Source organism: Myxocyprinus asiaticus, chromosome 5 (genome assembly GCF_019703515.2).
Source record: "Myxocyprinus asiaticus isolate MX2 ecotype Aquarium Trade chromosome 5, UBuf_Myxa_2, whole genome shotgun sequence".
Classification (NCBI taxonomy): Eukaryota; Metazoa; Chordata; class Actinopteri; order Cypriniformes; family Catostomidae; genus Myxocyprinus; species Myxocyprinus asiaticus.
The window spans coordinates 11,024,144-11,039,322 of record NC_059348.1 but is presented as its reverse complement, the minus strand read 5'-3'; the positions used below and the strand labels follow the sequence as shown (position 1 = coordinate 11,039,322).

At 36.8% G+C, this 15,179-nt stretch overlaps 1 protein-coding gene across 1 annotated transcript; it reads left to right on the top strand.

The window, feature by feature from the left end:
* Positions 1 to 8,446: 8,446 nt before the first annotated feature.
* LOC127440900 (gastrula zinc finger protein XlCGF7.1-like) lies at positions 8,447 to 14,010 on the top strand. The gene is made up of 3 exons (XM_051697995.1): positions 8,447 to 8,483; positions 9,132 to 9,318; positions 10,241 to 14,010. Exons 2-3 carry the CDS (start codon positions 9,234 to 9,236, stop codon positions 10,918 to 10,920), a joined length of 765 nt encoding a protein of 254 aa, XP_051553955.1. The 5' UTR covers positions 8,447 to 8,483; positions 9,132 to 9,233; the 3' UTR covers positions 10,921 to 14,010.
* The last annotated feature ends 1,169 nt before the right edge of the window (positions 14,011 to 15,179 follow it).

Here is a 15,179-nt window from a genome sequence, read left to right as displayed (position 1 = left end):
TTTATATATATATATCTAAGTCCCTTATTTCATCTGCTGTTGATTGCTCAATTGAAAACATTTTAGTCTCATATCACACCCTGGTGTGTTTAGAAGTGTTGCCACATATGGAGAAAAAGAAATCATATAGTTGCCACCCTTAATGTATCCCTTTTGCAAAATCCTGATTTCCAACAAATGTTAAAGACTGAAATCAATGTTTATATGGAGACCAACTGGTCCTCAGTATCCTCTGTGGGCGTGGCTTAGGAGGCACTTAAGGCGGTTCTTAAGGGTCAGATCATACAGTATGCCTCATACACCACAAAATCCAAAGCACAAGAACTCGTGGAGTTGGAAGGGAATATTAAAAGAGCCGAGGCACAGCTGAAGTGCCGAATGTCGTCTGATGGACTCAGAGAATTGACCCAATTGAAATACAGATATAATACTATTTTGTCACAGAAGGTGGAGTTTTGGCTATTCAGGGCAAGACAGTCATACTTTGAGTCAGGGGACAAAGCAGGGAAGCTTCTGGCTAGATATATAAAGCAGAGAGAATCTTTTTCTACAATTCCCTCAGTGAAATCTGTGGGTGGCGAAATTTTTACCTTGGCCAATGATTTTAATAATGCTTTTAAAGAATTCTATCTTGATCTCTATAGTTCCACGTCTTCGTCTACTGATGAAGATATTAGAAATTTTGTGGAACCTTTAGAACTCCCTAAACTGACCGTTGAGTTTTTTGGATATTATGCTACAGAACTGGCTCCACTTTTGCTAGAAGTTTATATGGAATCATTAAAGAATGGAAAGCTTCCGCCAACCATGACACAAGCCCGGATCAGTCTGATTCTTAAAATGACAAAGATCCAAGCGAGTGTAAGAGTTACCATCAAATTTCCCTGATCCAGCTAGACATTAAAATATTGTCAAAAATTTTGGCTAATCGATAAAGTTATGACATCTCTCATACATATAGATCAGGTGGGTTTATTCGGGGCTGCAGCTCTTCTGATGACATTAGGCGTTTCATCAATATCATGTGGTCAGTGGCAAATGATCAGACTCTGGTCGCTGCCATCTCACTTGATGCTGAAAAGGCATTTGATATGGTAGAATGGGATTATCTTTTAAAGATTTTGGAAATGTATGGGTTTGAGAGTACATTTATTGGATGGATTAAGTTACTTTATAGACACACGTTAGTAGCGGTACAAACAAATGGATTAATTTCAGATTATTTTACTCTGGATAGGGGCACCTGGCAGGGTTGCCCCCTTTACCCATTATTGTTCTGTCTTGCCCTGGAGCCATTAGCAGCCGTGAAAGGAAAGGAGGATGATTTTCCAGGGGTAATGGCGGGAGGTGTGGTGCATAAGTTTTGCTTTACGCAGATGATACTTTTATTATTTGTCTCTGACCCTTCTAGATCTATGCCTTGCCTCCACAGAATTATTCATTCCTTTTCTAAGTTCTCAGGATACAGTGTCAATTGGTCTAAATCAGAAGCTTTGGCTTTGACAGCATACTGCCCAGAAACGGCTTTTCAGCCGGGCACCTTCCAGTGGCCCAGACAGGGCATTAAGTATTTGGGCATTTAATTCACAGCAAATTTGTCTGATTTAGTTAGAGTTCATTTCGACCCCTTAATAAAAAGGTTTTCGAGCGATGTGGCAGGTGGGCTTCATTAAATTTATCTGTGATTGGGAAGGTTAATGTTATTAAAATGAACTGTATTCCAAAATGTAACTACCTGCTACAATCTCTCCCTGTAGATTTCCCCCTCTCTTATTTCAAGCAATTTGATAGCATAGCGAAGTCCTTCATTTGGAATGGTAAACGTCCCAGATTACATTTCAATAAGTTACATTGACAAAGGTGGGCTAGGCCTACACAAGATTTTGTTTTATTATTATGCATTCGGTCTCAGACCTTTGGCTCATTGGTCGCTTCCACCTGAGAGAGCCCCTCCCTTGTTTTATATTGAACAGGAAGTTCTTGCCCCTATTTCACCATTGCAAAGCCTTTCTATCAAACTAATTGGAGAAGTTAAGTTACATCCCGTTATCTTACATTTGCACGCGGTATGGACAAAAGTGTCCAGAGTGTTTAACTTTGCCTCGAGCATATGGCAGAACCCAAAGTTATGTATTAATAAGTCCCCTTTCTGCTAGTCAGAGTGGATTGTGAGGGAGGTTAATACACTCGGTGACCTATATGAGAATGAAGTGTTGAGATCTTTTGAAAATTAGGTTCAACATTTTGGGATTCCTAGGGAGTAGCATACATCTAAAGTGGCAGATACTCTGGGAATGGTGATTACTACTTTTGGAAGAGGTCATGAGGCATCAGTGTATTACTCTCTGTTAATTCAGAGTCTGGGGGATGGAGCTTTAACTTCTATCAAAAGATTATGGGAGAAAGATTTCAACTTGGTACTGGAGGAGGGAGTGTGGGCTAGGATTCTAAAAAACGTAAAGTCTGCATCTAAAGATGCAAGGGTGCGCCTTATGCAATTCAAGATTTTACATAGATTTTATTGGACCCCCTCTAGATTGTATAGGCTTGGTCTTAAAGACACACCCACCCGCTGGTGATGCCAATCGGAGGATGGAGACACGGCCCATGTTTTTTGGTGGTGTATTGAGATCCAGGAACTCTGGTTGAAGGTTCAGAGTTTTGTGTGTGACGTGGTGGGCACTCGGGTTTCGTTTTGCCCCAGATTCTGTGTTTTGGGCGATGGGGCGGTCATCAATTTTGGGAATAGTCACATAGAGAATTGGGTTCTGACTTGTGTGATGATCGCCAGGCAGATTATTTTGAGGGGTTGGAGGTCAGCTGGTGTGCCCCCATTTCGGGAGTGGTGCACGGAGATGAGGAGGGTGGCGGCTTTTGAAGAGGTGTCATTTGGAAGATGGGGTAACTTAGATTTGTTGTTTTTTTATGTGTACATGTTAAAATGTTCATTTTTCCTGTGTGTGTGTGTGTGTGTGTTTGTTTGCTTCTTTTTTTTCTGTATATTTACTTATGTGCGACCATGGGGATGTTTGTTGGGGGTCGGGGCAGGGTTGGAGATTGGGAGGGGTGGTTGTGAGGTTTAAATGTTGATGTTGGAGGGGTCGAGGATGCTGATTGCACCATCTTTAGTGAGCCACTGGCGCCCCCCCTTTACATGGTGCCCCTATGCATTGCATATCTTGCATATATGGTTTTTGCGCCTCTGGATTCATGTGTTAATACATAACGCACTGCATTAAAAAATCAGTAAACATGTTTAGGCAGAGGGATTATAAGACTAGTCTTTCACTGGCTAAGACATGATACACAGGGTGAAATACTCACTCAATTCACTGACTTATGCAGCCGAACTGCTCCGTGTTAGAGCTCCCTGTAACTAGGGGAATGGGATGAGAAAAGACTTTGGATCAGTTGTTCCAAGCAACGCTCTACATCCATTGTGTTATTTTTATTGTTGTTATTGTGTATGGTTATCACTGTCACTAGTAGCGGATATTACAGTGAGATCCTTTCCTTCAGAGAGTTCTCTAGAGTCTTGGTCTTGGTGTTGGTCGTTACACTTAATAGAGTGTTATACTGTACTGCTTAGTACTCTGTTGAAGCTTTCACAGTTATTATTACTTTAAATACTGTTGATGGTGACTCCAAGTTTTAAGCTTGTTATAGCCTAAATGTGGTTATTTATTGTTTCCATTACTTACTATTGTTAGTGATTTTTCCAATGTTTAAACCTGTTGCACAGCTTAAACTCTGTTCAGTTGTTTATGTTTAACTTTTCTATGGAAGCTGTAGGGAGGTAGGAGCCATTTCTGTTTGTATTACACTGTTTTCTCCTGTTTTTGGCCAGCCAGAGAGTTGGTGTACATTTCTGTTTAAGTTGTTTTTCTTTGAACAGTTTAGTTACGGTTTTACTCCTGCTAGGCAGACCTTTCTTATGTTTGTTGTTTTGGCCTTTCCCCCTCCTGAAGTTGATACTTCCTATTTAAGTTGTTATTTTCTGAGCCAAGTAAATGTTTATAAATAACTCTTGTCTGTGGTGCTGGGGCAGGGTACTGATCATCGCTCTTAAAACCATAATCCTGTTACTCCTCTAAAACCCCTAGATATAGTGCGCTGAGGACATAATAGTTTTATAATAAACAAGTAGTTTGATTCATGAAACAAACCGTTTTTATGACATTTTGGTAGCGTTAAAAATGATTCCATTCAAGTTGTATCAACATGCGCGTTTTGCAGTTGGCTGTCCGCAGTACACATCGTGGATCAACTCAAAACAAGCGTGCACTGAGATGACTTAAGTGAAAAAATATTATTTTATTATCAGACACATTCCTTGAATATTTTAGGCTGACATCCCCACTGATTCTGACATTGTCGATGGGCACAGCACATGATGACAGATATGATGCAGGTTCAAGTGTTGGACTTTGCTGCTTTAGGTAAGACAGTGGTTATTCTTCATTATTCATATTGGCTGCCATGTTGATGGAAAAACAAATCATGCATATTCATGTTATTGATTCTTTATTATAAATATGACGTGAAGACCTACTTTCTAAATATCTGTTTGTTTACTATGTTGTTTTGACATGAGTGTTGTACAGTAGCTAACATGACCTGTAATGTCTCTTGTATGCAATGCATGTCTTATTTGTATGGAATGCATAGCAGAAGAGAAAGTGGCTGTGAGAAAACATTAACGCAAAAATAATGCAAACGTAATGCTTTACTTTCCATAAAAAATTACTTTCAATTAAGTTACTTTTTTAAGGAGTAACGCAATATTCTAATGAGTTACTTTTCAAAGTAACATTACCCGATGAAGCTGAAAGAGGAAAGTCAAGAATTGAATGCAGTGGAGGAGAACCATAAGTATCAGGAAATTGATAATTTTAAAACTGAAGAACAACATTTTAATTGCTCACAATCTGGAAAGAATTTCTCACTTAAAAGAACTCAAAGAACAAAAGCCAAAAAACAATTCACCTGCTGGCAGTGTGGAAAGAGTTTCATGCTTAAAGGAAACCATAATTGTCACATGAGAATTCACACTGGAGAGAAGCCTTTCACATGCCATCAGTGTGGGAAAAGATTCACAGAGAAAGGGAACCTTAATAGACACAAGAATTCACACAGAAGAGAAACCATTCACATGTCGTCAGTGCGGAAAGAGTTTCAAGCTTAAAGAGAAATTTAATCGTCAAATGAGAATTAACACTGGACAGAAGCCTTTCACATGCCAACAGTGTGGGAAGGCTTACATTGTTCAAAGAGACTTAATAGTACAAATGAAAATTCATTCTGCAGAGAAATTACATCAGTGTTCTGAGTGTGGCAAGAGATTTGGAGACAAAAGCAATTTCAAAAATCATCTGTGCATTCACTCAGAAGAAAGACCATTTAATTGCTAGATTATGTTAAGTATACATAAAATTGTTATTATGGCAAGTTGTCCATGGCCCTTTGTCTGAAACACTCCTTTTTTGGGGGGGGTATTCACCTTTAACCTATACAGACCCGAGTGTGACTGCTGTGTGCTTTTTCCATTTCCCTTTTTGATTTGTAACTAATAGCCCCTAATAAACATGCCAAAAAAAAAATAAAAATAAAAAATAAAAAATAGAGCAAATAGTTTTCCTAAAGATTGATGTCCATATATGTGGACAGTGGTACTAAGTTGTGAAATTTTAAATAATACCAAGCTATAGAAAGATTTTTCTTTTCATCAAATTGTTTATGTTTCCAGGAGTGTTGGTTATTCATATTTTTTAGATGTTACGACATTACAGCTGAGTTTCTTTGCAACAATGTGTATTAAATAAATAACTATTCAAATAAAAATGATTTGACTTGATTTGAATTCTATGTTACAATGTTTTTTTCTGATTAGGCAACAAATTCACAATGTTTTTGGGGTTTTTTTTCACTGTCAAGAGAGTGATAGCCAGCGCTAAAACACTTTACCAATTAGAAATTAGCATAAATAATTCTGATTCAAAGTAATGACCAGCATCATCCAATCACTGCCAACCATGTTAACATAAAATTTTACATTATAAATTCTGAATCTATGTACTGATGACCATTGTTCCATGTCTGCCAAACATGTTGAGTGGTCCAAACATCATCTGCAGCCTGAAACTGAACTTTTGTTCTGATTTTAGGAGTGAATGCACTTAGCTACATAGAAAGTTATAGGATGCTCCCTTGCTCCCTATTTAGTGAATGACTTAACCTCCAGAGTGCAGTATGTGTGCACTGGTCTCAGAACAGTTCGAAATGCATTTTGGATCTTATCAGTTATAATAGTTATATTAGTTAGGGTCTTATTTTCATCCTAACTCCATATAAAGCCTCTTTTCAGCTTTAGAATAAACCCATTGATTCTCAGTGTGATAATGCACTGAAAATATAGGATTTCTAAGGAAATGTTACACTAAAGTACACATTTGTGTACATTGTGTTCAGCAGTGTGGCGTTCCGCAATAAAATGCTCAAATAAAATACAAAAATGGCATATCAGATTAACCTAGAGACTCTAATCTTCTGACTCAAACAGGTTTCAGTGTAAAAACTTAATGAGGTTTCTTACCAGATGTAGTTTTGTTGGCGTTTCTCCCAAAGACAAACTCAGCTGAGATCGGCGCCATGTTGTTTTGTCACGTCGAAAGTTTAACCCTTTACTGACAGCAAAGAGTCTTTTGAACTGAGATCAGTCAATTTAAATTAATTTAAATTATGCGTTGCGTGTAGCAAAACCAAAATACAACATTCACGCATGTGTACATAGGGTCGCATGAGGTTAAGACATGCCCTCTATTATGATTAACTGTCACCTTTGCAGAGAAAAAGTCCCCCACAATAACATGAGTTGAACTGTTTATTTCCAAGAATGAAAGCATGAAAATGTGCAAGCGATTTACAAAATCCCCAAAAAAGAACTAAGTCCAGGCAATCATTGAATGCTACTGTATTTGTCCCAATTTCTGTGTAGCACATCGGCGTTACTAGACCCTTTCAGGAGGGCTTCAGACCCCTAAAATTAATCTCATTCCCCCTAAAAATCTGTGATTTTGCAAACAGCAAAGCTGCACTTTCCCCATTTACTCATTCGATTTGAGGACCAGCGCCTTAGACTTGTTTTGGTCTCTGTGCTTTATCAGTGGTTTAATGACTCAAAACACATGAAAGACGTTGATTTGTTGCTACCTGCTGGCGTAAAAAATGGTTATCTAAACGAATCAGTGAACAAATCTGAACTAATCATATATATATATATATATATATATATATATATATACACACACATTATATACATTATATATACACGTATATATTAGAACAACTACAGTACCTAAAAACACTTTGATTACATGTACTAAACATGAATTGACATATTAAAATCAAGATTAAATACATGTAATAATATATACTATATAACTATTGGTACATTGCTTTTTAAAATGGTACAGCATAGAATTTATATTAATTTCTACATTTTGTTCAGATATTACCTTATTTGAGTTTTTATTAATTGTCTGTGTATTTTGTGATTTTACACAGCATGTTTTTTTTTTTTCTCATATTTGTATTTTTATTGTTTTACAGTTCATTTTAATTAATGGTAACTGAAACAGACCCATAACAAAATAATACCGAAAGAAAAAGAGAGAAAAAAATAAGTTAATGCATAACTAAGTAATAAATAAAAATAGAAAATAATAAGAAGAAGAAGAAATGGTACAGTTCCATTGTGCTTACAAGTTCATTCAAACAACCATACATATACATGTACTCATGTATCTACACACATCAATACATATACCTGCATTTCGTTTGACCCCAAACTACCCGCACGTTTACCCTTACTTTGATATTTTCCTTGTTTTTAAATATAGGCCTACATAGTTTCTGCACTTCAATTTATAAATTGAATTATGCATATTATAGGTAAATTATATATATAATTTACCTATAATATGCATAATTCAATTTATAAATATACTGTACATATATATGCATACTTAAACATGCAGATACGTACATATACACATATATACATACGTACATAAATAGATCAATTTTAAAAGTTTTAAATGTCTAATTCCTTAATGTAAGGAAATTTAGTTCCAAATAACTCATAACCTTGGATTAGTCAGTTTATATTTACTTCTTTTCTACCATCTTTCATCTGACAAGTATTCTTGGCAATATATATTTAATCTATTGCTATTTCCCAATCTATCTATTACTTGTGGTGGTGTCAACTTTAAAAATTTTTTTTTTTTTTTTTTTTTTTTTTGTGCTGTAATTCTCAGAGTTCTAAATATATATTTGCCTTCTGTGTTGACAAATAGACAATAGTCAGTGTATTTTGTGATTTTACGCAACACGTTTATTGGGACTTTTATTTTACTTCTCCCAACAGCTGTGTTGTTGTGACGTCATAAGGAGTGCGCCGCGTCTCCTTTTGCTTTGAAAAGGTATGATTTTTATTTATTTTTTTATTTTGATTTTTTTTTAGCTCTTCAAGAATAGAAAACGATATAAAACGTTAAAAATGTATGTTTTTTATGTTCTCTAACAACAATTAATGTAGATTTGTTGATTTTTATTTTTTATTTTAATTTTTAAAAGAATTAATCGCACAGCTTTCTGTGATTATTCTTGATTAAATTATGGTACATACATTACAACAAACATTTAAAAATCATCAAAAATATATTCACTTTATACTTTGTCTCAAAGAACATGTAAGAAATTGGTTAGTCATCATTTATTTTTATTTAAAAAATGTGAACATGTTAAAATGTTCATTTTCCCCGATTGAGTTAATTAGACACATTTTTACAGGTATTAATCTTTGATACAAGTATATGTATACATGCCATAAAATCAGTAGGCATGTTGTAATTAAGATTTGGGCAAATTCTTACAGTGGAATGTTTTAATAATAGGATCAAATGGGAAGATTCAATTAATAATAAACTTTACTGGCAAGAGAAGCTTAAGCGTACATTGCCAATGCATTATTAGACTGTACATACAGATTTAAAACATACTGAATGCTGATGTTTAATTTGCTGAAGTTTAAAATCTCAAAACTATTATTTTCTCTGGCTGTCATTCAGTCTCTACAAGTATACCTGTCTGCAGCTTGCTGAAAGTGTCCAGATGAGGAGGAAAATCTCCAGGTGAAACGACTGAGATCTGTGAGACAAACTGCTGTAAAGATGGAGTTTATTAAAGAGGAGATTGAAGACATCAGTATTACACAACCATACACAATAAAAAGTGAAGATACTGACGGACAAAGAGGTGGGTGTAAGTTCTTGATTATTCATTAGTCACTTAGGTAACAACTTTAGGGCGTAGAAAATCAAGAAATCAGTATAACTGCACCTAATTAGTTAAACTAAAATCATCTCTTGAGAGTGCAAAAGATATACATTTGCTTGGACAAATATTTCATATTCTAGAGAAGGCATTTCTATTTAGTAAGAGGACTGCTGCTGTTTCGTGCGAGTTATGTGGTCAGTGCATGGAGAGATGCTTGACAAACAAGCGGAAACACTTGGCCACTTCATGCGTTTTCACAGATCGGATAGCTGTCCGATGCCCTCAGAAACACATTCAAGACAGATTGCAATCCGATCACTCAAACCACTTCGGGAGGTGGTTTGAGACGCAGATTAATATGATGTATTCATGAATTCAGATCTGTAAATCACTTACATGTAAAGCACAGGATGCACAGGAAACGTGTGTACAGGTCTCAAGTCAGCGTAAATATTGCCAAATTGGGCTTTTGTGAACATTTAAATATATTTGATCCACGATTCATCTCTGTATGCCAGTGAGTCTGATGACCGGTGAGTACACACGCCCATCGGTACATCACCGTAAATATCTCTCATTCAGAAATTACAAATGTTTTGTGTTGTTTTCTGGTCTGATTTGGTCACAATAGTACAAAATATCTGTGATGATCCCTTCTGTGTGAATGTCTGAGCTGCTTTTAACTCCTGAAGAAGACTTTTGTCGCATCCCACAGCACAGCACATTGAAAGTATATGGAACTTTGGTCAGAAGCATGGCGGCGCGGTCATACAGTAACGTCACATAAAACAGTGTGCTTTATAAATAAATTGACTGTAAGGGAAAGGGGTACATTATGTCACAGCCCATGTCATCTACCCATATAACCTAATTTCATGTCATCTACCCATGTTCATTTTAGATCTGATGGAGCCGAAAGAGGAAAGTCAAGAACTGAATGAAGTGGAGGAGAAACATCAGTATCAGGAAACTGATCATTTCAAATCAGAAGAACAACATTTTAATTGCTCACAAACTGGAAAGACTTTCTCACAAAAAATAAGTCAAAGAACAAGAGGCCAAAATGATTTCACATGCCAACAGTGTGGAAAAACGTACATACGTAAAAGAAGCCTTCAGATTCACATAAGAACTCACACAAGTCAGAAGACTTTCAAATGTCATCAGTGTGGAAAGAGTTATAGACACAAAGAAAACCTTAATTGTCACATGAAAATTCACATTGGAGAGACGCATTTCACATGTCATCTGTGTGGAAAGAGTTTCAGCCAAAAAGAAAAATTTACTCATCACATGAAAATTCACACTGGAGAAGAGCCTTTCACATGTCCTCAGTGTAGGAAGAGTTTCACGCACAAAGGGACCCTAAATAGACACATAAGAATTCACACTGCAGAGAAGCCTTTTACATGTCCTCAGTGTGGGAAGAGTTTCACGCAGAAAGGTACCCTAAAGAGTCACATAAGAATTCACACCGGAGAGAAGCCTTTCACGTGTCATCAGTGTGGAGAGAGTTACAAAGTTCGAAGAAACCTAAAAACTCATATGAAAATTCATTCTGGAGAGACAATACACCAGTGATCCGCGTGTGGCAAGAGGTTTGCGGAGACAAGTAATTTCAAAACTCATCTGTGCATTCACTCTGGAGAAAGACCATTTAAAGGCCTCTGCACACTTTCTATGAAATCGAAGAACGAACATGTATAATGTTATTATAGAACAAAATCGAGCCAAAATGAAGTTGATTTTGTGTTCGTTTCGGTGGTTCGTAATATATAGCCTGGGTGAACTTTCAGGAAAACCTCTTACTGGCTGCTAAACACCTTCTTACTGCTATTGGTCCTCGTCATCGGTAGATGTGACCTGGAACTCCACCTACTTTGAGACCAACAACTAATTCCTGTTCAGTCAGTTAAGATCAGTCAACATGAACACACCGGCGTGCAGAGTTATTAGCGAGCTGGTTTAAACTTAACTACATCTGTACGATCGTTTGCGTAGAGGCATTTTCCAAGACCATGTCATACAATTTTTTTGGTAGTCAAATCTAATCTATCAAATCTACTCAAATACTCTTGAGTGACTATTTACTCTGTTGTTTGATATGCTGCTTCACTCATATGCTGTCTGCAGCCCAAAGTGTGATATGCCTATCATCACTTTTTTTATTCTGCCAAATCTTCTCTTGATGTCCTTTTCTGCATGTCACTGCCCCCTTTGGCATATTGCGGCGCCGTTTTGTTGCCCATTCTGCATAACGTGGCAGCTCATTTCAGCTTATCGCGGCCCATTCGGACCGTTTCGCGGTCAGCCCGGTTCTCCCAATGGCCAGTCCGCCCCTGATCGGCCTCAAAGTGCGTCGGCCCACCGGGAAAATGCCCGGTATGCCAGATTACCAATCCAGACTTGGATGTGGCTGTCTTGTCGGGCACTTCTCACACACCTTACAGTCTAGCTGATTCCACAAAAGCTCAATGGGGTTAAGATCCATAACACTCTTTTTCAGTTTCAATTATCTTTGACCACTCTTTTCTTTTTGTTTTTCTGTTTCAAAAGTGGCTTTTTCTTTGCAATTCTTCCCATAAGGCCTGCACCCCTGAGTCTTCTCTTTACTGTTGTACATGAAACTGGTGTTGAGCGGGTAGAATTCAATGAAGCTGTCAGCTGAGGACATGTGAGGCGTCTATTTCTCAAACTAGAGACTCTGATGTACTTATCCTCTTGTTTAGTTGTACATCTGGCCTTCCACATCTCTTTCTGTCCTTGTTAGAGCCAGTTGTCCTTTGTCTTTGAAGACTGTAGTGTACACCTTTGTATGAAATCTTCAATTGTTTTGGCAATTTCAAGCACTGTATAGCCTTCATTCCTCAAAACAATGATTGACTGATGAGTTTCTAGAAAAAGCTGTTTCTTTTTTGCCATTTCTGACCAAATATTGACCTTAAGACATGCCAGTCTATTGCATACTGTGGCAACTCAAAAACAAACACAAAGACAATGTTAAGCTTCATTTAACTAACCAAATAGCTTTCAACTGTGTTTGATATAATAATGTCCTGACTAGGCCTATACTTTGATCAGTTGAATGCCACTTTGGTGAATTAAAGTATCAATTTCCTTCCGAAACAGCAAAATCTGTAAATTATTCCAAACTTTTGGCCGCCAGTGTGTGTGTATATATACTAGGAGCGTAATGGTTCTCGGTAAAATCCCGAACCGTACTGTTTGTCATGTATGTATGATGTATGTAGAGTATTAGTACTGAGAAAATTTACTAATTTAGTAATTAGAGAAAATGTTTTTTTTTTTTTTTTTTTTTAGTAAAAGACCCTGACGAAATGTAACCATGGTTTTACTATAGTAATATTATTGTAACCATGACTGCTGTTACCATTTTTTGAGCAGAAATCCTGGTTTTGATACAATTAACCATGGTTTTATAACAGTAATACTGTAATTTCTATATAGTAACCATGATTTTACTATATATAGTATCCATGACAGTAACCATGTTTATTTTGTAGTTACTGTGATTTTACTGCAGATAACATGGTTAAACTATGGTTTCTGTTGTAAAAAACTGATTGTTATTTAAGGGCAAACCTGTTGAAGTGTTTACTAAATAGAATATTCTTTGGATTTGGGAATAGTATTTTTTATCTGAACAAAGCAAATACCAAACCGTAAAAAACCTGTGACCCTAAAACCGTGATACAAACCGAACCGTGAGAAATTCGAACCGTTACACCCCAATATATATATATATAATCACATTTTAAATAATCTTTGAGTCGTTAAAACAGCTTCTTTTACTGATCTTATGTGAATTCTACTCATAGAATGAGGCATGAAGTCATTGATAACACATTTTAATGTCACATTAGTTGGTACTTTGCATGTAATCTTTCTCGTATGTAAATATAACGAAACCCCTCCCCCAGCAGTGTGGCGAGTGTTTGTATGTTCACAAGCAGTATGTAGTTGATCAGCTGTTTCGAACTCCTTTTTGGCTCTGAGCAAAGAACGAAGAAGAACTTCTCTGTATGTGTGCCGGGGTCTCAAAACTGCACTATGGAAGATTATTTTGTTAAAAATGAACAAAATTACATAATCGAGCAAGTATATTAAAATCCATGTTCAAAACCATGTGTTTTCCTTACTCTGATTCACTAAGGTAATCCTACGAAAATTATTTGTATTTTGAGCTGTCCAGTGGGATTTCGCACAAATTTGCAGGCTTATTTAATTCATCTATGTTTTCCGGTGAAGTTACTTTAGCATGTTTACAAATATTGTTGATCTCTGAGTGTTTTATTACATTGCATTTTTTCGAAATTCCCAAAGTGTGCGTGTGTGCAGCTGTTTTCTAAATAGTTTTGCCCCAGTCGCAGAAATGCACAAGTTATTACTTTCCATTGTCCTTTTAGCCAATAGTCTGTCTATTTAAAAGCCACTATAGGAACAAATTACAACTAGTTAGTTCGCCATAAAATGTATCATCATCTCAAGTTGTTTATAATGTACTGATTTCATTGCACAGTTATGTACATACTAATTTGTTTAGCGTGTCTCTATTGTAACTTTACTGCTCAGAAATTGATTAAGGAAACTTATTATTGTAATTGTTATAAATGCATATATGCATATTATTTTCATGTTTAATAAAGTGCATTTCGTGGCCATCATTATTGAATCCTTGTTTTATGTTTTTAGTTTAGGTTGTTGTTGTGTGCACTGCAGTGCATTAACGTACTATTGTAGTTGTTACATGCATAGGAAAGAACAGATGCCTTTTCCAATGTAGCATATTTATTTATTTATTCTTTAAGAAAAGATTACATAATAAAGATGAACTGTTTGTGGAGCGTCTCGATCCTCTGACCTGCATAAGTTAGATTATAAATATTGCAGGGGCGCAACATGCAGTTCAGAGCATCCAACAGTTTGATGAGCCTTTTTTACTGCAGTGATTTATTAATGCAAGACAGAATCTGCTGAATGACTCCTGAAAAATAATCTCCACAACATTTCACTTTTAGATTATGCATTAATAGACTACAGCAGAGGAATTTATCTCCTGCAGTGACTGTCTTGAGGTGTATTACTGTATGCTGTGACTTTGTTGACAAGTGGCGCTTTGATGTTCATGTACATACAACATGGCATAAATAGACCTTATTCATGCTAGTGCCATCTTTGATTTTAAGGGGAAAGACAATGAGGCTGTGAGGGATAGACTTACATTCTCTTCACTGGCATAAAGCTGTTTAAAGCTCCTAGATCACATCTGACTTTCCACAACTCATGTTGTCTGGAGTTCTTTGTATACTGAATGTTCTTGGAAAGATATTTTTCAATGTTTTGTCCGCGGAATGATCCGAAAACACTTTAAACTGCAGTACAGCCCATTGAAGAGACTGGTAAGTCTATCCCTCACAGCCTCATTGTCATTCCCACTAGAAATCAAAGATGGTGCGAGCGTGATAAGGTCTATATACTGTATATCAGTGTACTAGCTTCTTGTCATCATGATGGCGCCGTGGATGGCCACTTCGGTGTGGAGCGCTCCTATTGTTTTGTTGTTTTTGTTTGTTTGTCCCGTGTTTAGTAATCTTTTTCCAGTCAGTTTTACCAGAGACGAACTGCTGAACATTCGACAGCATACACCAGTCAATCTTTTCCCGGTTTTTGAATATTCAAGACGTTTTGCTGGACATTTTAGTCAGAGGCGCGGCTGTGTTGTTTAAACGTGCTAGGAGACGCAGGTGAGGGAGACGAGCCGGTGTGCTGGTCAAACTCCGTCGGCGCGGCTTGAACAGCGCTGCCGAGCATTCATCTTG

Bases quoted from the DNA above. Each gene is read 5' to 3' on its own strand.
- LOC127440900 (XM_051697995.1), top strand. From the start codon at position 9,234: ATGGAGTTTATTAAAGAGGAGATTGAAGACATCAGTATTACACAACCA. The intron at 9,319-10,240 runs GTGGGTGTAAGT...TGTTCATTTTAG, and splicing joins AGATACTGACGGACAAAGAG to ATCTGATGGAGCCGAAAGAG.